This window comes from Passer montanus, unplaced genomic scaffold, assembly GCF_014805655.1.
Source record: "Passer montanus isolate IOZ18808 unplaced genomic scaffold, ASM1480565v1 scaffold12, whole genome shotgun sequence".
Taxonomy (NCBI): Eukaryota; Metazoa; Chordata; class Aves; order Passeriformes; family Passeridae; genus Passer; species Passer montanus.
The window spans coordinates 6,501,496-6,525,309 of record NW_024358722.1 but is presented as its reverse complement, the minus strand read 5'-3'; the positions used below and the strand labels follow the sequence as shown (position 1 = coordinate 6,525,309).

The 23,814-nt window shown below is 37.2% G+C and overlaps 1 protein-coding gene across 3 annotated transcripts in view; it reads left to right on the top strand.

The window, feature by feature from the left end:
* The window catches only part of RBKS (ribokinase), a 71,903-nt gene that overhangs the window by 7,353 nt on the left and 40,736 nt on the right, over nucleotides 1–23,814 (top strand). For all 3 annotated transcript variants that reach the window (XM_039697669.1, XM_039697667.1, XM_039697668.1), the window contains exons 2-4: nucleotides 13,881–14,013; nucleotides 17,642–17,705; nucleotides 20,445–20,507. In XM_039697669.1, the coding sequence (XP_039553603.1) occupies nucleotides 13,881–14,013; nucleotides 17,642–17,705; nucleotides 20,445–20,507 (260 nt within the window). The remainder of the gene's footprint in view (nucleotides 1–13,880; nucleotides 14,014–17,641; nucleotides 17,706–20,444; nucleotides 20,508–23,814) is intronic.

The following is a 23,814-nucleotide window of genomic DNA, read 5'->3' as shown; positions in this document are numbered from 1 at the left end:
AATATGAATGTGAAAGTGGTCACAGAGTGTCTTTTAAGTTAAGCACAACAAAAGTGTTGCTTTCTGGATTCTATTTAATTGAAATGTCCCTGCCCTTTTATTTGTTGTCTTCATGTTGTGTCCTACGCTGCTGTGTAGTGTAATCAGGCACTGTTTTTACTTCCAGAGGCTACTCCATTTCAGCGATAACTGATATGCCTCTTGTTTTTTAGACTCATTTATCTTGTTACGTTTTAATAGTATGTATTTAGTAGTGCTTTTGAGCTAAAAAATACCCCATGTGGTACTACAGTCAAACCAGTACTACGTGAACCCAAGTCACCAAGAACAGCACTATTTGCCCTACTGTGCATTGGGAAAACATTTTGCAATTTGAGGACAGGAAGAAAGGCAGTTTGCTTTGTAAAAAGATAGGAATAGTAAAGAAAATTGGAGTAAGGTATTGAAAGGGGCAAAAATTATGGGAATGACCAAAGTTTTTACTGCAGAATGTGTGAAGAGTCTACCTGAAGAGTTGAAATTGAGATAAAAAGCAGAGAAACTACAGTCCTAACAGTGACAGGTCCCCAGTTGTCCCCTTGCTTTTTTCCATCTCTTTCTGTCAGCTCTGCCTGTCTGCTTGCTTTCTGCAATTTTGTTGCATGGCTGCATGGCAAAATTCAGGGAAAAGCTCTGTTCTGGTCCTGCTGTCTTCTCCCAGCAGCAGTATTTTGGAAGATGCGGCACCGAGAGGGTCCTCTGTTACCTCCTCCTTCCCATGAATGAGTTCCCAGCTGTCTGCTTCTTTTCCTACCAGCTGCAGTGTCTGGTCTGCTTAAGTTTGTAAATTGCTTTGAGATCCTTCAAGATAAAAGGTTCTTCTTAAGTGAGATCATTATCGCCTTGTACATTTCTCCACTCCCTTTTTCTCAGTTCAAGCTTCTTTTCTCGACTTGGGGTCCGGCACAGTCCTTAAGGTTCCTAACTCATGGCAAAACAAAGCTTACACACAAATTTCAGCTTTCAATCCTTGAGTTGTTTGACGCCTCTTAGAGCACTTCAGAGCTGAAGGTTAAATATATGTTTTTTCCTGAGCTGATGCCAAGATGCTTAGCACTTGCCACACTGAGATCGTACTTCAGCATTTGCGTCTGACTTCATGGTATTTTGTGTGCTTCAAGAGACTGTGGAGTTCTCTTCCTCCCACTTCTGAAGTACTTACTCATTCTAGGAAACATTCCAGCTACAACGTTGCTCTGAGATCCTACGCTGGGTTCTCATAGCCGTACTTTGTTCATGTTCTTGTGGTTAAAATGTACGCCTGTCAGGGCAGGGATTTGACTCCACTGTGGTGTGGTGAACTTACAAAGGGGAACCCTGACAGGAGTTCAGAGGGCTCTCTGTTCAAAGGTTCAGAGGTGCTAACACACTGTTTGGCCAGGAGAACCTTATTTCTGTTCAGCTGCAAGTCTAGTTGTTGTCTCCATCTTCTGTAGTTTAACTGGCTAGTAAGAGAGTTTTTCACTGTATGGTTATCTATGTGTTTAGTCCCAATGTCATTCACATTCTAGTGAAATTTCCCTCTTTCCAATGAAAGTGAGGTCATCTTAAACCTGTGTTTATGATATTGCAGTAATTTCCATGGCAGTAGACTATGATATCATCAGTAGAGGATTATGCCTTTCCTATGTGTGCTAGCAATTAAAAATTATGGTTTGTGAGATAAAACTAGTATTTACCAAGCTTTTAGCTTTAGCCCATGTGAGGCTGGGAAACTATTGCTTAATCCTCTAGAGAGTTCACTTGGGTAATGGAGTAAATGATTCTTGAAACATTTTGATCCTAGCAGGTGATACGTTTTTGGGGTATATTTTCCTAATGAGAGAAGAAAATCAGCTATTCCATCTTGTGTTCTCTCGCCTGGCCAAGAACACTTGTCTGAAACCCAGTGGCACTCCTTATAGTTTTGTTATTCAGAGCTACTTAATTGTTTGACTTAAAGATTCACAATTTTCTGCTCTCGCTAGAATGTCATTTTTCACCTTTGGAGCTCAGTAAGCTATTAGACACTACCCACAAAAGTAAAACAATGTGATCATCAGTCTTAATCCTTTTAGTGGGTGCCCTATTTGCCAGCTATCAGTAGCTGAATCTCTTTGTTGAACCTTCCTGAGGTTGTACGTGCTTTCTCATGGGCTGGTGACAGGAGAGGCCAGTTTTCATAATGGCAAAAGAAAATTCATGCATTTAGAATGCAGAGTCCAGTGTTACAACCGATGCTAATACTGCAAGATGAAAGTAGTGGAGTCAAAACAGAATATATTTCATCCCTTCAAATACTTAAGAATTTTTAAGCCAATGAAGTAGACTTTCCTGAAAAAGAGTGAGAAAAGAAAGGGAAAAGACATTAGATGAGTGTTTCTTGAGAATGGATGTCATCAGTCTGGGTATTGCAACATGAGACAAAATTAATAGTAGTTTTTGGGTAATGTAGTTTCATTTCAGAAACACACTACATCTCTGCACATTTCAGCCTATCTGTTTTCCCACCTAACACAAGCGAACTCTCATAAAATATCTCTTTCAATGATCTGAGTAGGACCATTTGGAAAAAAAAAAATGCCCAGATGGTGTGCCCTAAGTACATACAAACTTGCATGTGTCCAGTTACACAGAAGGTCTAGGATGTGAAAGGGTTCTTCCTGAAATTCTTACCATGTGAGTGATTACAGCAGAAAGAAATTCCTTTTCCCATTATTGTCCACTGAAATGGAACCAGGCTGGAATAAAAGGATAAACAAAATTATTGCATTTATTTCTTGGAGACTAAAATTACTAATGTCATAGCAGACCTGGCTCTTATTTTCTGAGTATACAGTCAGGTGATGTTACAGCAACCTCCTGGGCATGCATCTTCCCCATCATTCTGCATTCCTTCTGAGGCTTCATCTGTCTGTGGAAAACCCAGAGTTGATACCTCTGTTGAAAGAAAGTGAAGTGAGGAAGTAAAATTGTTGTGATCAGGGAAGAGAATGTTGAGATGAAAGCTTATTTACCAATTGACAATTATCAGGGTAAGAAGGGGTTTGTATTAATTTGTGCTACAAAAAAGATGTCATTTTATCTCAGTAATGCTCTGTAACATATGGCCATTGCTTCACATTAAAACACCCCACTTTACAGAGAGCACGACTATTGCCTTTTACTCTCTGTAGAGTTGTTAGCAGCTGAGCAGTTCCAAGTAAATAGCATGCAAAGCATCAATACACTGGGCACTAGCAGTGTCAGTACTGCAGGGTATTCCTTGGGCTTCTGCTATATCCCGTGATACACATTGAATATTATGTTGTGTTATGAAAGTAGCTGTAATTTCTAGCCCCAATAAATACTTTTCACACATAACTTCCAAAGATTTTTAATGGTTTGGTTCTTGTCCTACTATAACTGGAAACTGGTTTTGACCATTTAAATAAAATGTCTCTTGCCTTTTCAGTCTGGAGGTGTCTGACATGCAGATTCACAATAGTCAAATAGGAAGTTGTCTAAAGGAACTCCTTTGAAAATACTTGTCACAATAGGCAGGTGTTCAGGACTAGAATTGAACACCCAACACCGAGAATAGTGTATTTTCTCCCCCTTTGTGAGACACAGAATGGTATGATTAATATTCCATTCTGTCTTGTTAATTAATTACTTGCTGGCTGTACTGTTAAAGGAAATAACCATTTTCCTAGATACATTTCTAGACTTAAGTATCTTCAGGTGAATTTTAGTACTCCTGACAGTAAAGAGCTGCTGGCACCAATCAAAACCTGCAATAAAAATCTCACAGAGTCCATGGTAACAAATTTGTATAAAATCACTCTGGGCAGGCATATATATTATGTTGCCTCTAGGAGCTGTCTGAGCTGTTCTTTCCATAGGAGCTTACCAGTAAGGTTTTGTTTGCTTGTTTTATATGGCTGCAGTTGTTAGCTCCTATATCAAGCTGCAGTAAGTTATTTGCTGCTGACACCCAGGGTCCCTTGAGGATCCTTGTATCATGTACTTCGAGCCTGAAGAAAATACAAAATTACTTTTCACTAGTGTGTTGCCAAAGTAGGTGCAGCTTTGTAGAACACGTTGATCTTTGTGACAACTAATTATAAAATAAGAAGGTGGTAATGTTCCCAAATATATCAATGTGCTCTCTTCTGTATTTTATTCTTTCTTCTTTCCATTTCTGAATTTAGTCCTTTTTTCCTCCTTTTTCCTCTGTGTGACATCAATAGCATGTCATTGTTGAACTATGAAATTTCCCCTAATTTGCTTTCACCTCTTCTTGTTGTCCTTATACATCATGTTCTTACAGTGCACTTCTCTTCTGTATTGCTCTTGCCGTGTCTCATCTTTCAAAAGTAACTTTTACATCCAAATAATCATAACTCCCTTTCATTAAATTATTCCTTTCATCACTTCCTATATTTCCTGTGTTCTTTCAGATCCCTATTTATACAAAATGCATAAATCTTGATAGTGTAAACAGCAGAAAGAAAAAAACATTGGTCAAAGCTGATAAAAAAGGATAAGTAGATCAAGTTCAGGACTCGTGGGAAGACTGGCATTTTTTATGTTCTCAGCAGCAGTGAGACTGAATATTCATTCCTTCTTCTAATTGTCTGATCCTGTTAGTATTATTCATTGGGAATATCCTGTTAGTATTGTTCAATAATTTTTAAAATTCATTTTCATTTTTCTTTTTCCCAGAAAGGACCAAGTGAAAAATGACCTGTTGGAAGAAAAGTAGTTGGTGGTTTTGCTGGAACTCTTATTATTCCATATAGAGGCAGCAAAAATGTTCAGTTTTTACTTCAGTTTTTATTCCCTGTTGCTCATTAAATTCTGTGCTTAAATGGAGACACAGGAGTTGTCAGTTGGTAGGCACTAGAAGCTATGGTTATACAGAACTACACTTTTCCTTCTGATGTTTAGGGATCTACCTCTCCCAAGAGAGCTTAAATTGTGAAAAAGGTAAAGGGACTTATCTAGAGGGGATTCCTACCTGTCATAGCAGAGTTAACCTTGGCCAGTGAAGCCCATGCACACTCCCCCCACAGCCTGCACATTCTCATCTTTGCCCTGCAAGCCTTAATGTTACTGTAATTTCAGATTTTAGTTGGTGCCTTTATAATTTGACGGAACTTCAGAGAACACTTATTTTATCAGCGAATCAATAGTAAGATAGTTTCCATGTAAAAACTTGTCAAAAACTTTACTGAAGTGGCTGGGCAGTTAAACTTCATGATGGTTGTAGTTCCCTTCCAACAGAACTATTCTATTCTATTCTATTCTATTCTATTCTATTCTATTCTATTCTATTCTATTTCCATATAATAAATATACATGTATTTAAATACATTTATTGCTTTCATTATGTATGATACATTGAATAAATGTATTAGACAATGTCTCAGTTTGGTTATACTTTTCATTCATGACCCATATGGATTCAGCAGGAAGCACTGCACATACAAACTTGATAAAAATTATCATATTTCTCAAAATTACTGTTCTGGCTATAAGCTTTTAGAACAACATCTTATTGAAGAAAATTACAAGTACTTGGACTGCACTGTACTTTGTCTTGATGACTCTGTACTCTGAAAACACATCTATGATGTTGCTCATAATATTATAGATTATAAAACACAATATACTTGTGTGCAAAATGCCAATACTTAATGGCGTGTGGGGGTTATTTTTATTTTTCACCTGAAAAAGACTGACAGCAAGATTTTGTATGGTAGGTGCCCAGTTTGCTGTATGCATAGTAAAGTATAAGTATCATACTTTATCAGTATCAGATATCAGTAAAGTATAAATAAATAGTACAGATTACTTTGTTGATTTAGCAGTGTATAGAAAATCATGATGACAAGAACAAGGAGCATGTAGCCTATCCAACCAACCATATTATTTCCACTTTGTTCACTGTTGTGTGATACATCCTTTTTTTAAGAGGTATAGAAAAAAGATTAATGTTCGCATGTCTTTTTATCTTAATCTGTCCTTGGGCATATAAAGATCACTCTTTGCTTGGGTTGCAAAGGTTGTTTTGTTTTGTATTGGTTTTTTTCTGCTTCAGCACTGATATTTCATCATGATACAATGTTCTGTTCAGCACAGGAACTGTAGGCAGCCTGCTTCAGTTTTGGGTGAGCACAGCCTGTTTCAGAGACAGTCTATTCTAACATTACTGTCAGATTGCATTGAAAATAATTATGTAACTGCCATTCCAAAAATAATGTAATCGAGAGACATCAATGAAGAACAACGTGGGAGGCAAATAAAGCTAGAGAGTAGCAATTCTGAAAATTTCCACAATCTTTCTTAAATACAAAACAGATGTTTGGTAAGAATGATGGAATGTTTGCTGAGACTTAAATATCTGAAGATAGATTTATTTGAGTTTTTAAATCTCTTTAGAGCTTCAGCCTCAGAATTAAACATTCCACAGATTATGAACTCATCAATGTTGTTCCACCTTTTCCCCAGATTTAAATGCTAGTGATGTGAGGAAATGTTACAGGTTTGTTTTTCCATGAGAAAGCTGTTTGGTAATTAGTCAAAAATATAATTTCTTTGTGTTGAAATTTTCATATTTATAAGATAATTTAGGAAATTGATGTCTTAGCAATACCATAATTTCTCTGAAATGCAGTACATACTATAAATGTGTACTACCATAAATGCTCCAGGGCATATATCTAGATGCCTTTCTATTTGCTTCAGCTTTTAATATCTAGGAGGGTAAAATCTGATTCTGCGCAAAGGGTCAACAAAATTACTCACTGAAGTTCTTGAAGAGCTGTGGACAGCTGTTCTCATTCTATGTGTTACAAGTTTTGGTCTTTTTCAATTGAAGCTGTGACTGTACATATAAGAAGGTATAACTGTTGTGGCCCTCCTATGTGTAGTCACAGCCATTCCTTTAATTTTCTCCCTTGCTAGAGATTTTCTACAGTTGTGCCACTTCAGCTCTTTACCCACTCAGTAATGAGATCTACAAACCAGTTTGTCTATTTATATATATATCTATATATCTATTAATGTGCTTATATAAACAGTTTGTATATTTATCTGTTGTTTATATATATTTCTGTTTCATAAAATACATATTTTCCCTGATGGCAAAACTCATTGAAAAGATTCCTGCGGCTTTGCACCAGTTTATCATTCACTTGTTTGTGTTGTGGTGATAAATATTTTTTTTATGTAAAATCAAACAGATTTTAAAAAAATCCCTCTGAATGGATGATGGTGTAAAGCTTTTGCATCTCACTGTGCTGCAGAGGGACTCCTCTCTAAGTGTCAATTACTGTGCCTGATACAGCTTGGGTAGTGCTACTATTGTGTTCATCCCCATGGGCTACAGAGAGAACCCAGACCATCGAACATCCAAGCAGTAGGCAAGCGTTTGAATTGTCTGAAAAGTTTTGAGGTTTTTTTAAAAGAAAATCTTGTCATGTTCAGGAACATAGAAGGAAAAAAAAATAGAGATTTGCTATGATGTTTAGGGTTTTGTCAGTCATTAAAGGTCTGAAGGAAGTCTACAAACCTAGAACCGGATTGCCCCATGCTTAAACCAAGGTCTAGTTAACTAAATTCCTGAGGTAATCTCTTCAGAAATCTTGGAAGTTTTCTACCTCCCAATAAGATATTTTAATGGATGATTAAAAGGGATGAAAGCATAAATGAGTCAAGAATATCAGATTTTGAAAAGAGTGTGGTCTTTTTGTCTCTATGTTATGGATACTTTCTCACAGCACATGTTCAAATCTTCAAAATGAAGCTAGACAAAACAGACCAAGGCTAAACCAAAATGTTAAGCCAGATCCAAAAGACATCTGAGACTTTTTCACCACAATGTTGTATTATGTTAGAGGCAAGAACTGTTCTCTCCTTTGTATTTGTTCAGTTGTGAGACTCATGAAAGGCCAGTAAATTGTATGTACTAGACAGTGGCTAGTTACACCTACTCTAATCTCACTGGGATTTTCCCCATTCTAGGGAATTCCCAGAAGTGGAGAAAGCAAGTTTTGTTCAGTGATTCAAAGAGAACAGAATCAAATCTAAATTCTAGAGCTTTACATTATATTGCTTTTTATTAAGTGAGTTTTAAATTTAGTATTTCTGCTTCCTACCCCTGATCATCTCCACCTTTCTTCAGGAATTACAGAAATCTGAATGTTTCTTTTGATACTGTTTCAATGACAGTCTTTTTATGCATTTTTGGTGATATTTAATCTAATGTAGAAATTCTCTTCCCCTCAAGTGCCTGATGAGAATATTGTTGGGGCTTTTTTAGAGAAAAATATTCATGTGCTTTGCTATTTTCCTTTCTCATGCATGCCATTCTCTGCAATGTACTGATACTCTCTGCTTTTCCATATATCTAATGAGCTAAGTATACTGTACTACTTAAGCAAACCTCAGCAGCAGAGCATTAAGTGTTTTCAACACAAAGTAGTATCAAGTGCAAGTTCCAGCTTTGGCTCAGGGCAGTCTGGCTGTACTGCTGCTAGCTGAGGCTCTCCTGCTCCTTCCTTGACAGGCCCACCTTTCCTGCTGGATAATGAGTTGGATGAATGCACAGATCCAAATGAAAATGATCCTTTGAACAAAAATGTTTTGAATTAGGGAGCTCTGTAAGCAATAGAAGCAGTGCTAGAGAAATAGTGGGGAAATGCTGTGAGAAGAGGGCATAGCTTCACATCAGTTTAAGCTGACAATAATAACACATCTTTTTAGTTTTCATGTGTTGAAAACAATGAACAAACTGTGGTTAGGTGTAAAGAATCAGAAGCAAACCATGATTAATTTCAGGATTAATTTATGCAAATTCTGCTTAATATGCATCTCTCTCTTTCTCCTTCTTCATACTTTCTATCTCTGTATGTGATCTAGGCACATGCTTAGAGGGGAACTTTTTGAGAAAACCCAGAATATCAAGAAAAGTGCACTAATGACTCAGTACATTGTGCTTTCACCTCTGATTCAGTGCTTCAACACTGTAGTAAAGATTTCTGTTCTGGTTTAAATGCCATCCCTCCAAAGGGATATCTGTCCTTTAATACAAATGCTAATCAGCTCTAGCCTCTATGAGAACTCGTGGCACATGCTGGAAGAGAGGGTTAAAGTTAGTGCAGTGGTAGAATACTTATGTCTGTGCCCTTTATTCATCCCAAACATCTGAAACGTAAGTGTATGTGAGATTCTTCATTTGTCACAAACAAATGTGGGCAACATTCCTGTGTGCTTTACATTTACATATTGTTTTGTAAAAACTCAGTAAAATTATGAGTGAGGATATTCCTTGCTTGTAATGTCCAAAGTAATTCAAGATGTTTCAGTCTGAACTTTCCTCTATAAATATGATTCAGTTGTACTGTGCACAATTTGCAAAACATACAGTGATTTTATTTTACTTAGAATATATTATGAGTTTTGAAGTTCAGTTTCTGATTATTCATAAGACCTAAGAGCTCAGTATCCCTTGCACCATTTATCCTCTCAAAGGTGAGCAGAATTTGTCATGTAAGCAAGGAGGAGTCTATTGCACAGTAACTTATATTGGGTTTTTCAGGTCAGTGTTTTCAAATTACATCAGAAGTTGTAAACGGCTTTGCAAAACATTTTATGTAACAATACGGAATGCCCATGTGACATTTTTTCTAATTAACTTATTTAGCCTAGTTTTGGAGTAACATTAGCTGTTTCATCACTTTTAGGCTATTTTGAGTATTCTTTGTGACACCATGAATAAGCCAAGAATTTATAGGGTTTCTTAATCATACAGATTAGTCATCACTGCCTGCTCATAAAAGAAGCCTGAAATGCTCATTAAAATTGTCTGATGTGAATCAAAAGTTAGTATAGTTGCAGAATTAAATGATGAGAGAATGCCATTATATTAGCAAAGAAACCTGTTTCATGAGTACTGGTTTCAGTGAAAGTTAAAACTGCCTATATAGATCAGCACAGATATGAGATCAGATATATAGATCAGTATATAGCCGAATTTGTTTCATATGGAAAATAAGAATGGGCATCTGGAGTGGAGAATTGGTCTGGAATGATTGGCAATCATGCCTAAAATGAAGTATGGTGAAGGTTTGTTTGTAGAGAACTACAGGAAGTTGGTACATGGTCTTGCTTGGTCTGTTTTAGCTTATTTTAAAAATTGACCAGTTATAAATCACACTTGCACTTGATCCTTTGCCCTTTGTCTTGTACCTTTCCATCAAAGCAATAAAAAAGGTAATTTCCCTGTCTTCCACAAGTTGTTTGAACCCCACAGGCAGTTATGCCACGCTACTTGAAACACTGAGACAGAAATTCTCATCTCACCAAGCCCGTTTTTTCTCCAGTGAAATTATGATGCTTACACTGGAGTTGCATGTTGATGCCAACATAAAAGAGAGAAGAATCAAGTCACAGTCTGGCCACTGTTAAAACTACAGTATTTATGGTTGAACATACTTGAATATGAACTCTGAGCAGTGCTATTAGGAGGTGTGTGCTGGAATCACAAAAATTTATAATCTTTGCTTAAAAATATATGGACTTCTTATGGGAGCAAAATCTATTTAGAATAAGCTATAATCTCTAAAAAAAAAAAAAAGCAGCCTAAGGAAGAAAAATGAATTGAGAATTTATGCCATTTTCATACTGCAGAATTTAAATGAGAAGACAGTGTGAGCTGGTGGATTAAGCTGATCTCTCTTTTTGGTTTTGCCCCTGACTGACCCAAGACATGAAAAGGCAAAATGCATTGACTAAGTTCCATACCTGCAAAACAGGAATAATTATGTTGTCCTGCTTTTTAGGAAAGGAACTATACAATAGCTGCTATTCGTTCTTATAACCAAGGCTGGGTGAAACATCCTCCCTTACTGAATGGCACCTAATTTTAGAGGTGTATGTGCAGTACCCTGGCAGTAGGTGAAGAGGAGCTTCCTCAGCTGGGTCTTCTGGCCTTCACTGGTCCACAACTGCCTCTACTTTGGCTTCCAGTGGTGAAAATGGTGATAAATTACAGATGTTACCTTAAGGAATATTTTTTATGTATTACTATTTATCGATACTCTTTATTGTTGCACCTTTTCCCCTGATAATATACAGTTACTCATTGTTGGAAACAATTTCCTGGATGCTGCTGTGGGCAGTTTTAACTTTGCTGTATTAGGAGCTTAGCAATCCTTTCCAGATATATGTATATATAAGGTAATAAGTGTACTTTTAAAAAGCTTTTGTGTTTTTATTGAAAATGGTTTAAACATTTCGCAACAAAATGTTCCTGGCTCTGAATCTCTGGAAATGCGTGCTATGAGCTGTATGTGTGACTCTTCGGGGGTTTATCTGTGGCCACCCACACGAAAGAAACCTGGTGACTGTGTATGCTATCCTAAAAATCTGGCGTGCTGTGTTAGTGAGCATCTCTGTTAGTGAGGTTGCATCCCTACCTGCACCTCTCTGGAAACTATAACTACTGATGAAGCACAGACCTACAACAACTCCTTCAAAGCCAAAATCTTAATTTCTGGAGTTTGGGACTTGTTTGGCTTTGCTAGTTTCATTTTAGGTTTTCTTGACTTTCTACTGATCCTAAACCTTTGGACTGAAGAAATTGAAAATTAGAGGGAGAAAAAGAATGTTTGCTTTTTCTTGAGAATTTTCAGTAAATTAGAAAATTCTGTGCTCTGTCATTAGTTCTGTAACATTCCGCAAACACCCATATGCCCCAGAAGGTGCAGCATAAGCTCAGAAAGTAATATACACATTCTTCATATCCTTTCGAAAAACAATCTGTAGTGATTGCCTAGTGCAGAAGCATAGAATCATAGAACATTTAGGGTTGAAAGGAACTTTAAAGATCATCCAGTCACAACCTCTTCTGCCATAAGCAGGCACACTTCCCATTAGACCTAGGCCTTATCCAACCTGGCCTTCAACACTGCCAGGGCTGGAGCATCCACAACCTCCCTGGGCAACTTGTTCCAGTGTCTCACCACTCCCACAGTGAATAATTTATTGTACTATCTAAACTTTTATTCTGAATTGGAAGGCTGGCAATTTTCAGAGTCACAGAATAGTTGAAGTTACAAGGGATCACAGTGGATCATCTGTTCCAAGCCTCCTGGTCAAGCAGTCATCCTAGAGCACGTGGCACTTTGCACTCAAGCAGTTTTTTAATATCTCCAGTAAGGGAGACTTTCTGGGCTCACTCACCCACACAGTAAAGAAGTTCTTCCTGATGTTCAGGTGGGAACCTTCTGGGCATTAGTTTCTGCCCATTGCCTTTTGTGTATTGCTCAGCACCACTGAGCAGAGCCTGGCTCCATCCTCCTGGCACTCTCCCTTCAGACATTGACAGACTTTGATGAGGTTCCCTCTCTGGCATCTCTTCTCATGGCTGACCAGGCCCAGCTCCCTCAGCCTTTCCTCATACGTGAGATGCTCCAGTCCCTTGATCATCTTTGTTACCCTTGGCTGGACCTGCTCCAGGGGCTCCATGTCCCTCTTTCCTGAGGAGCCCAGAATTCAGTTTTTGAATTTTGAAGCTGCTGTGAGATGTATTGGTAGAATGATGTTATAAATTGACAAACAGAGCTGAAGTTAATTTCTTCATCATTGGGGGTGGATTCTTTTGCATTCTTTCAGGCTCGCATTCCCCATGCTTCCTTTCTATCCTGGAGACTTCTGGAAACTGTCTGAGGTAACTGTTGTTGACTGAGCAGGTTGTTAGTACATGATGGAATGCCTTCCCTTTCCATGTGCTGTGAACTTGTTTGTAATGTAAGAGGTTTTAAAATGACGTTTTTAGGCCTGGTATCTGGAATGCATGCCTTGAGAAGGCAAAAATTTTGGTTATCTGAGTGTTGAAAATGCATCTTTGGGTTACGTATTTTAATAGAAATTACAAAAGTCAGGTAGTCTTTGTATTCTGAGAAATTCTACCCGACAGTCTCAGTGGTGTCTTTTACTCTTTTCAACTTTTGTTTGAGATAGCAAAGCATCTGGTAGGATTAACAAAACTGCAGTTTTGTTTTGTTTTTTTCCAAAATGGAAATGAAATCAGAATACACTCCTGATGGCTTTCGGCTTGTATTAATGCATCTGGTTCTGGGCACCCATCCGCAGAAGGATGTAAATGTGATTGGACTGCATTCAAGGAAAAAACAAAATGCTGAGAAGTTGTAAAGCTTGATTTGTAAGAGAAAAACTTAAAAAAGAAAAATGTTAAATATGTACCGGGTGCCTGTATGACAGCAGAGGAGAGGCAGATTTTGGTAACAGTTACAATTCTTAGGAGTGTGAACACCAACAGAATGAAAAATTTCTTAAGTATAGTTTAAGAAGGTATAATTACATGTAATGGAATTAAATGAACTATATGTAAACTTGAGCCTAATGTTACAGTAAAAAAACCCTAAGAACAGTAAGACCTATAGATTTATGGTTTATCTGTACTGAGTTAGCAGTGGAAAATCCCAGTCAGGGATTAGGTACAACTTCTGTAGAAACGTGAAACATGAACAACTCTCTTGAGGGGACAAGCAACTTGACTGTGTGGCGTCCCAGTCAGGGATTAGGTACAACTTCTGTAGAAATGTGAAACATGAACAAAAGAAATGTAGTCCCTCTCTTGAGGGGACAAGAAACTTGACTGTGTGGCATATAAGGAGTAAACTTAAACTAGTAATATGTGGAGTAGAACCCTAAAACGTCTTTTGAGTATTTTTCAGTCTTACTGGCTGACCGTTGAGCCATTTAGGATTATAACTATGTAACTCTTATATTGAAGATGCTTGTTATTTTCAGTCACTAATGTATGTAAATATTGCTTTAAATTGGAACAGCCTTACTACACGATTGCCAAAAGCTGGAGAAACAATCCTTGGACATAAGTTTTTTGTTGGTTTTGGTGGGAAAGGAGCCAACCAGTGTGTCCAGTCTGCTCGACTTGGGGCCAACACCTCACTGATCTGCAAGGTAAGAGCTGACTTGCTCTTCAATTACAGCTGAACTGAATGTTCGTGCAAATTCCAGTAAACCTTTTGGTCGCTTACCAAAAAGCTTTTGGTATGTTTTTAGCTTTTAAAATCTCTCCCTAATTCTCTTTTCTTTTTCTTATTTCAGCTATAAATTTAAGCGTGGAGGAGGCTGTTTAAGAGCACTGCCAGAATCAAAGACTAGTTGGCTATAGATCTGACAGAAATTGCATGTAGAGAAGGATTGCAAAACTTAGATTGATACACCATGGGAAAGAGAATTGGGAAGAGTTAGACATGTTCAGAATTTAAGAAATCTTGATTAGGACTTCCTCTTTATGTTCCCCACTGTTACTGTGATCAGCACTTCATTGATGGCATTCAAGTGTTAGAAGCTATGGTCGCTCTGAAATTTACTTTGTAGATGATTAAAAATCAGACACTCACAAGCCAATGACAAATTTGAGAAGGAATGTAAAAGTGCTTTGCGGGTTGAATCATTATCTCATTACTTGAGGTTAAGATAAGGTGATCATATCCAAATTCTAGCACCTTTGTGTGCTATGGGATGTTTTTGCCTACTTTTCTGAAACATCTGATGTACTGCAGCTCTAAAGACTTGCTCACAGACCATTGGGCTGATTCAACTTGGCAGATGCTATATTCTTACAATGCTTTTCTTTGATTTTTGTCATTAAACATTATAACTTTTGAGTGATCATTACTACAGTTTAGATCAAATTTTTTCTCTCTCTAGTCTTTATTGTCTATCCTGTGCTAACTGTAGATGAAACTTCAAATTGACTGGACATACTTTGTTTTTTTGCCATAGCTGGGGAGGATGCTAAATTTCTTGGATCATTGTCTGTCAAGGATTTTTTGAGAAGTACTGCAAACATCTCAAGGAAGCCTTCCTCACTGTTCTTACAATTCAATATTTAGACCAATCAATTTTGGCTATAAATTTAAATTACACCTGAAAGCATTTCTGTGAGTTATTATCACTAGCTGTTCTGCAGTGTGGCATTGCGTTTTTTTGGCAATGTTTGCGCTTCTGTCATATTGTGTATATTTGATCATCTTTGCATTCAAGAACGATCAGATTCAAGTACAACATGAACTGGCAGTGAATTCCCTTCTAACATTTCTTGCTAAATGTTAAAGGGTTTTTTTCCATTGCAAATGTGAATTTTACTTTATTTTTTTAATGGTCTAGCCCTTTGCTCAGTGCAATGGAAACATACACAATCATAATAAAATTTAGTAGTTACTATATTTTCTAAATACTTTTCAAAAACATATTTCTGTTATTTCATTAAAACCCAGTCTTCTTTCTTTCTGTCTTTCCACATCTTAATGCTTGTACAAATGGCTTTTATTGTTAAGAATTCAAGAAAGAAGAAATGCTGTTTCAGCTCTTAACAGTGTTCTGTGGTCTGCAGACTGAGACATCTATTTTTCGGTTTATCCAGCAGTCCATCTAGGAGAGTCTGTGCAAAAGCAGAAAATATTTTAAACCATGTTATATAATTTGACACGGCCAGTAAATATGCCTTTAATCTAAACTGAGTCTAATGCCCAATAGTCTTGTCTTCCTTGGGGGTAAAGTCTGAATGGAAAAATAAAGTCCTTCAAATGCACTAGGATTAACTGGGTTGGATACTGATGAACTAACATGGAAAAAAGTCTCCAGAGGAAAGTGAACTCCATGGACACCCCTTGGAGGGCTTCCCTCTAGCACTGAGATGTCTTACAGCGAGCAAAATACCATGGCTGATCTCAGCTGCTTTGACAGTGGAAAAGTAAGGGATGCCTGTCTGTCAGTCATGCAGGATCCAGAGCTGAAGGAAGGAAGTTTCAGCTGAGCTTTTGGAAGGGGGTTATAAAATATTTTGTTGCTGAATTAACTGAGCAGATTGTGAGATTTGTTGTAGAAGAATCATAGTAGCAAGGGAGGGAGAAGGTGATGCTATCAGACTGAATGTATTCCAGAACACAGTTTTTAGGGTGTAGAGGTGAGCACACCTCAGATTTAAGTTGCAGATGGCTGCAGTCATCCAGCCTAAAGCAGTCAGAAGAGGCAGCTTCTGACAACCCGCCCTGTCTGGCAAAGTGGGAGTAGTCAGAAGTACAAATATACTCTAATATGAAAACAATGACTAACACAGTGACCCAAGAAAATGTTGGGTTGTTTGGAGGTTTTTTTCCATGTACTAGACCAATGTTCCATCTGGTTAGACTATTCTGACCTTAATTGCTGTCCTCCTTTGCTGAAAGACTAGGACTATCCATAATAATGCTTTAGAAAAACCTCTTAGAGATGTTGTAGGAAATGGAAGTTTCAAATCATGGTTATGCAATTAAATACATGAGGAGAAGGATCATCTATCTGTGACACTTTAAATTTTAGAATTCTGAATCAAAGTGTTTGATTCTTGTGCTCACTTGTTGGTATTCAGGCCTTCTCAGCTTTCTGAAGGACTGAACTCACAAATAGACAATTTTCTAACAACAGCCAGTAGAGGCAATTGCTTTGTGCCTCTGGTAACTGAAGTACACTGCTAACTAACTGAAGTTAGCTACATAGTGCTGTTTTATGAGAAGGTGGATGACTGGTTAGGACTTCCCTAGACCCACAACCAGGATCTCAACTTGGCTTCTAATCTGAAAGATACTTCTTTTTTCCTCTTGCAAAAATACTTTCTGTAGCATTGGTTAGTCTTTGACACTGCTCGAATACACAACTCACTCTTGGAATTGGGAACACATTCTATGCATGCTGAAGACAGGCTAAGAGTGGTGACTCAAAAGCTTTGTTGGCTCTATAAATATATTTTAAATGCTTGCATGATATTAAGCAAATTAAACTATTTTTTTCTCCCATGTACCTCATCTCCTTTGTTCAGCTTGTGTAATGTAACAAAAAGAAATTTATATTAGTTTGAATAAACAGCAAGCAGAATTGTTTTCAGCTAAAAAGATTAATGGAACTGAAATTACAAGCTTTTAAAGTTGCTATTAAAAAACAATAGACCATAGCCTGACTTCCTAACTCAACCTGATCTGCTATTGCTGGATAATGCAAACAAAAAAAAAAAATTTGAATTTCTAAACAGTACACTTAGTACTGAGAATTGCAGAAATTAGTAATGCTGTGTTCATCATTGCTTTCTGTCCCATAAACACAGTTTCATATTTTTCCACCAAGGAAACTTGAGGTAAAAAATTAAAAATACAAGCTGCAATTAAGAAGGACACCAGAATTAATGTCAATGCTTTCAATTCAAAGCTGAAAAATTCAGTACATGTCCAGTTTTAAAAATCCCCAGAAGTTTCAGTGTCAAAGAAGCATGGGGATTGTACAAGGATGAAACTTGAATATTACAACATGGGTGTTTGTAATAGAGCAGGAGAAAAGTGCAGAAAATGTTCTTGATGTTTGCTAATACTATTAATACATTTTTACCATTATTTCTCAATTCATCATTTGTTGATTAATCAGTCAAAGGGCTTCTAAAGACTAAAAGTGTTGTATTTAAATTACAGTAGAGCATTTGGTTGTCTAAAGATGGTCTATTTATCCTCTCACCTTTCTGTAAAGAAAACCCATTATTTTATCTTTTGTATAGGTTGGGAGTGATTCCTTTGGCAATGATTATGTTGATAATTTGAAGAAGAATGGAATTTCTACAGGTAAAATTCTACTTTAAATATTTCATATTATTTTTTAACTTCAGAAACAGGTGGTGGAAGGTTTATTATTGTTTTGCCTTATTAGATATGTTTTACCATTCAGAACTATGAATAACTGTTTTGATACAGCTGGCAGGAATGAATGAATATAAGAGAGACTATGGGGACTCCTGAAATCAGCTGTACCACTAAAAATAAAATGTACTGTTATTGCCTCTAAATCTCAGATGATTACATCATTGCAAGTCACCTGAAGATAACTTGCTGTTATGCAATTGTTTAGTCTGGCATTAATTATAATAATGCCTAGTGAGAAATTTAAAAATTCATTCTGATTACTCATTCTCAACTTCATGTTGTCAGAGGAGGGACGGAGTGGGAATTCAATGGTAAATGCAGTACATTTCACCTTTGCTTTGTGAACCAACACATGCAGTCATTTTAGAGACTGCAGCTGATGTTAGCACACATACACATAAAAATCAATATTAAAAAGCTTTCAGAAAAAGTGAAAATTAGGCATCCAGAATATTCTATTATCTTTTACCTTTGTAAAACCAACTCCCTGTCTACTGTGCACTGCTTAACTATATTATCACTTTTTTGTCTACACCACCCTTTTCTCCTTTGGGCTGGACAAGGATGGACAGATGTAATCACTAAGTAGCAATTCAATATTCCGTTTATCTCTTCTGTTTAATGTGCAGCCACAAGCTTAATCTACTGCATTATTCAAGTCCTGCTTTAAAGGCAAAGCTATCAGTATTTTGTGGGCTTTAGAATTATGCTTATCAGTGTAGCATCTAAATATTTCACAAATGTATATATAGGTTTATTCATTGTGTATCTTTAAAATTAGGCAACAAACCAAGCAAGGATGCCATGAAAAAGGTGTGTTAGTGTACTGTTCTGAATGTCTCCAAAGCATGCCTACTTCGTGTCTTTGATCATATAAATGAAGCAATTATAATGCATAACACTTAATGAAAATGCATATGCCACGAAGAACCTTAATGTTTTCTGATTTAAATTATTGATCTTTCAATATTAACATAAATTTTAAAATAATCTTTATAGCAACAAAAGAAAAGTGTAGGGAAAATATTCAGAAATTCCATCATATTGCAGTTCATTGATACCTAGGTAGATCAGTTGAACAGCTGGAATGTTTAGATCCAAGGTCCCAGTTTCTGCTGATTGAGTTAAAAATATCTCAGAATTGTATTGGATTGTCACCTCTTCCATTGATCAGCCCTGGAGAAAAGTAAGATATACTGCTGGTGAGGTTGATCCAGGATCCTAACTTGTATTCAAAGATCTGGAGGCAAGGGTGATTCAGTGTGCTCAGAGCTTTTTTCTTAAGATAGTCTTATTTCAGTCATGGGTTTTTTGTCCTGGTTTAATAATTTTCTAGCATATCTCTGTTGTTGTGCAGAAGGATACTGGATTCTGCCAGTTCTTCCAGCTCTCATAACTTGGGTCCTTGTTTTATGTCTTCATGTTGCTCTTATGTTTCCTAGCATATCAGCATACTCCTTTTCTTTCCAATTCCAATCTCTTTTGTAATTTTCCCCTTTCCCTGTCTTCTTGTCTTCCACAACAAACCAGCTGCCAGTGCTGCTCACACCATTTAGATCTTTATTGATCTGTTGTTCCTTTTCCCTCATTTGAACTGGGCAACTCGCTGCTCATGCTGCAAGAGTATTGAGACTACAGAAGACACATATTCTCTGCTTTCAGTTCGAGTATGTAGACAGAATTGATGGTGAAAATAAGCTGTAATTGCAAGGGAAGTCCTGCTCTGACCCTGGTACTGAGCTAGACAAGGGTACCTCCAGGGCAAGTACCTGCAAGACTTCAGCAAAACCAGATGAGCATGATGTAAGGTGTTTTTTCTGCCTTCAAATTGGAGCAGATTGTTAAACTGGCCACAAAGGCACATCTTGAGAAAGAAGCCTACTTTTTGCCCAGCATTAAATTCACGTTCTACAAAGTTAGAACACCAGAGCTCCTTAAACAAAAGGTCACCAGAATTTGTCTCAAATGGAATAGTAGATTTTTCTCAAATACAGTTTTTGGAGAAGAAAAAAGAAACCCTCAACTTTTTGGTCAGTTTTCTGCTACGGTGCTACTGTTTTCTACTACTAATTTCCTATCATTGGTTGGTATTTGACAAATTTGGTGTCAGCTGAAAACAGGTTCTTATAGTAGGAAACATGGAGCAATCTTTCTAACAGACAGTGCTGCCAGAATCACAGCATCATGTTAATTTCTCTGAATAGCAATCCAAAAAGGATGCATATAACCCCACCACTACCTTCATAGTATTAGTTAGTATTGCTGCTGAAATGCAAATCTACACAGAATGAGATGCTGGGTTGTTTTAGTATTTTTGTTTTTCTTTAGCCTTGAATCTATTGTTTCATTGGATAAAAGAAATATTTCCAAGTAGGAGTAGAGTGCTTGAGAAGGCTGTATAAATAACATGCTTTCTCTAATGCAGAGATGTAGCCAAATTAAAGAATGTTGGACTCGTATTTCATTTTGTGGGTGTAAATTAACACTTTTTGTTGTTGTTAGCTTCTCTGGCATTGTTGCACATGAAAGAGTAATTAGCATTTTTAAATTGCTGGAGGTTATGGGTTCATTTTAGATTTAATTCAATTAAACTGCATCACATGCTATTGGTTGAAAGTAATGTATTGAACTAGAGCATGCTCTAACTTTTCCCTTTCTTAGCATTTGTAGGTCAAACTACAGATGCTGCTACTGGAACTGCTTCAATAATTGTCAACAGTGAAGGTACATATTTCTGCTCTAAATTGTCCTCTTTGTTCAGCCTTTTCAGCCATAAAAGAAACCTTTGACTTGTCACTGTTAATTGTGGAAATTTTTTTCTACATTTTTCTTTTTTTTCCAAGATTTTATTTACACTTTATTTCATTTCTGTTTATTGCAGGCAATGTGGAATTAGGTGCCTAAAAGCAGCAGAATCAGATGCTTAAATTAGCAGTGTGATAGCCATATTTCAATCAGCCAGCTAAGCTATCTAATTTTACTTTCCTGAACATGCAGTGTATTAGAAGGTTAAAGCTCTCCTTTTCCACTACAAATTACCCAGCACTTTTACTGTAGAATCATTTAGGTTGAAAAAGACCTTTTAAGATTATAGGAGTCCAACCATTAACCCAGCAGTGCCATGTCTACCACTAAACCACCTACCTAAGTGCCACATCTTCATGTCTTTTCAATTCCTCTAGGGTTGGTAGCTCAGCCACTTCCCTCACTGCAGTGCTTGGAAACCCTTTTAGTGAAGAAATTTTTCCTAATATTCAATCTAAGTCTTCCCTGCTATAACTTGAGGCCATTTCCTCTGGTCCTGTGAGAGAGAGGTTTGCCTCCTCAGGACACCAAGTGAGTCATTATGCTCTCAATCAGGAAAAGGATTTGTCCTCAGTATAAGTAAAAATATTTCTGTTGATCTTGTCATTTTACCACAAATCTTGATTTCAAGTTGCATCTGCAGTGATGAGTACACAATAAAATGGCATTTTTTTCCATGTTAGTTTTCCTTAGCCTATGCCTTCAGTCTTATTTTGCAGGGGAAGAAATAAGGATTTGGCTTGTTTTCGTATTCTTTGTCAAGGTTGCTAAACTATCTTCAGAAAACTTTATGTTTTCCTTAATCATAATTTTATCAGCCAGCTGATCAATCTAGTTTTATATTGTCGTGAATACACAGTATATTAGAAGGTTAAAGTTCTCCTTTCCTACTATGACTTACCCATCACTTTTACTATAGAATCATTTAGGCTGAAAAAGACCTTTAAGATCACAAAGTCCAACCCAGCACTGCCAAGTCCCCCACTGAACCATCTACCTAAGTGCCACATCTATCTGTCTTTTCAAGATATTTTCTCAAGCTATTGAGAGCCCTTAAAAGAAGTATGTCTGGATCAAAATATAGAGCTCAGGACTGATAATGTTTATGCAAACATAACAAATTAAGTGTGATTGGATTAGTTCACTTCTGGAGTTGCTAAGAGGCTTCATTTGAACAGTTACCACAGCTTAGCTGACACATCAACTTACCAAGCTTCTATATAACCTGATGGCTGTACATTGGGCTACAGCTCAAAATGGGAAAGGAAACATAACTATTTACTCACGCAGCAAAACTGGGAAGGAACTGTGACTAAAGGCAAGCCTACACAGGAATATTCAGGAAAATTAGGCAAATTAGTTGGAGATGTGAGTTTAATTTTCCCTAAGTAAGATTAATCCAGGCCTTGCATGACAGCTCTAACTCAGAAATAAGGTTACGCTAATACATTGGATAACCTGGATACCTGCCTGTTAACCTCCACCTCCTTTTCTGGGTTTGGATCAGCAGGTAGATTACACAGCAACTCTTGATACTTCTTATGCTGCCTACAGTCACTATGGCCATTGTAAACAGGAGGGACTACTGGGAATCCAGTAGTTCTCCCGGGCCTCACTGTTTTGTACTTGTCTTACACTAGGCTTGCTGTCCAGACTAGTAGAATAAGAACCAATCTTATAATTTCCCAATTCATGTGCATGGCCAGCTAAGATAAAAACAGTCTAAATTTGAATGAACAGAGGATGACCTGTTAAAATTTTACCACCAAGAATTTTTCTGAAGGATAAGGAACAAAACGATCTTGTGGATGTAAAACCTTTATTAGCACCAGGAAAGGGAAATGGATGTTTAGGGCCATGAGGTTCACAGTGGGCTATCTTACATGTTAGTGTTAGTGTCGGTGTGAGGGGTATATGACATTCTTGTGATTCACATAGTGACATGAATAATGCATAAAGTCATGTAGTTTGTGCCTCTGAGTAACTGAAAAATTGTATGCTAAGTTATCACTGGCCTCAAATTTAATTTAAAATCTAGTAGAAGAGCAAACCTGGTCAGAACTATGCTCTAAAGCAAGCAGATGCACAGAATTGGTAATGGTTCTCGTTGTTACTTCTCTCAAAAACCATCTGGCGCCTGAATTGAGTAAATTGCAGTAAAATAGCAGTACTTATGTGCTTTGCTGTTGCAAGAGACATTTTCTTTTTTTTTTTTTTTCTGTAGAAACCTGGCTGATTTGACCTAAACAGGCTTTACAGCAGTTTTCAAAGGGCTTGTCTACACATGTATGTTTTACTGCAGTGGCTGTGCTGGCATAGTTGAAACACCACAGCACTCAATGGACTGATGTAAAGTAGTTTCTGCTAGATCAAATTATACCTGAAGGGAAGCATGTGAAGTTGGGGTTGGTGATGGTGTTTTGTGTTAAGATGAGGAAAAAATAAAAGCCATAGCTATCATCTCTTTAAATTGACAAGTCCTCATTGCTGTATTTTTAGACACCTAACCTACCGTTCTTACCAATTCTTTACACAAACTGATACTTGGGATAAATACCGACTCAAACCAGCTGAGAAAAATCACAGGGAGTAGTAGGAGATATAAAAGTAGAGGGTGTATGATGCTTGATGTATGAGTGAAGGCAGAGCAAAAGAAAGCTGTAGAGATCAAAGTCAGATGAGGCTCTGAATTAAATCTTTCCTGATGTTACCTCTGTCTGTCCAACTGGCACTGAAGAATTTCTTGGAAGTTTTTGACTAGTTACTGAATTGCACAAGTATAACTCACCCACTATTGTAATTGGCAAAATGCTAAAAGTTGGAAAATATCAGGCACATTTGATTCTCTCGAAGTTGATTATATTCTGGGACAATACAGTATAGTTTCAATAAAAGATAGAGAGGTTCAATCTCTGTTTTAATGCAGTATGGTAGGGGGATGTTTAACAAGTTTATAGAGCTGCACTGAAAAATGTGCAGCCCAGAGATGCTGCAAAGACCTCTGGGCTGGTCTCAGAAAGCTGTGCTTGGGATCTTGTGTTCCTTTTAGTTGTTCTCTTTTATGCTGCTGCCTTTTCAGAAAGTTTTGATTTGACTAAACACAAGTATACCAGGATCCTGTATATCCAAATCTGTACTTTCTCTCTTAAGGATAAAAGCTGGTACATCCAGCTGCTTTTCTTAACACATTTTCTTCGAGGTGCCTCACAAACCCAAGGTTTTGTTT